This window comes from Tupaia chinensis, unplaced genomic scaffold, assembly GCF_000334495.1.
Source record: "Tupaia chinensis unplaced genomic scaffold, TupChi_1.0 Scaffold139785_1, whole genome shotgun sequence".
Lineage (NCBI taxonomy): Eukaryota > Metazoa > Chordata > Mammalia > Scandentia > Tupaiidae > Tupaia > Tupaia belangeri.
Genome location: NW_006199665.1, coordinates 673,616 through 674,312, shown reverse-complemented (window position 1 = coordinate 674,312; position 697 = coordinate 673,616). Strand labels below are relative to the sequence as shown.

Sequence of the window (697 nt, the reverse complement as noted above, 5' to 3'; positions counted from 1 at the left end):
GCCAGCCGGGCGGGCAGGAGCAGAGGAAGCGGCCATCGGGCCCCACCGAACAGCGGGCACCGTGGGTGCAGGGGCTACTGAGGCAAGGATCCGGCAGGGAGCAGTCAGGGCCTGGAGGGACCAGCAGAGGGTGAGCCTGGTACTCACCTACACCCACACCTGCTTCGAGCGCCCCTGTCGATCTGCCCCCTCACCTCGGAAGCCACGAGGGCACCGGCAGGAGAACCGGGGAACGCCTGCCACCACGGAGCTCTGGCAGACACCGCGGCCAGCGCAAGGGCCCGAGTGGCAGGGGTCTTCCAGCTGGCAACGCTCACCGACCCAGCCTGGCAGGCACCTGTGGACAGAGACGGCTTGGTGGGGACAGGGCAGGGCAGGACAGCTGCAGACACAGCAGTGCACACGAGACAGGCAAGAAACACGTGGGCAAACAGACCACCAAACACACACCCCCTGGAGCCAGTAGGCGGCATGGCGGTTTAGGCACTGGATCCCACATAGCTAACTCCGCAGTTCGAGTCCCAGACCCACTAGTTTAAAAAACACACCAGACGGGACCAGCGGTTGGTTACGTCATTGGACTTTCACGTAGTCAACTGCGATTCAAGTCCCAGACCCGGCAGCTTAAAAAAAAAAAACTCACGCCAGGGACCAGAAGTTGGTGTAATGGCTATGTTGCTGGACTCCTAGTAGACGC

The 697-nt window shown here is 62.1% G+C and overlaps 1 protein-coding gene across 1 annotated transcript in view; it reads right to left on the bottom strand.

Annotated features, from left to right (window-relative positions):
• Nucleotides 1-697, bottom strand: part of NOTCH3 (notch receptor 3) — a gene marked incomplete at its 5' end in the record, with an annotated part of 57,086 nt that overhangs the window by 46,603 nt on the left and 9,786 nt on the right. The window contains 2 exon segments of the mRNA XM_027765867.1: nt 1-111; nt 195-337. The exon segment at nt 1-111 is cut by the window's left edge and continues 216 nt beyond it. Coding sequence (XP_027621668.1) covers nt 1-111; nt 195-337 — 254 coding nt within the window.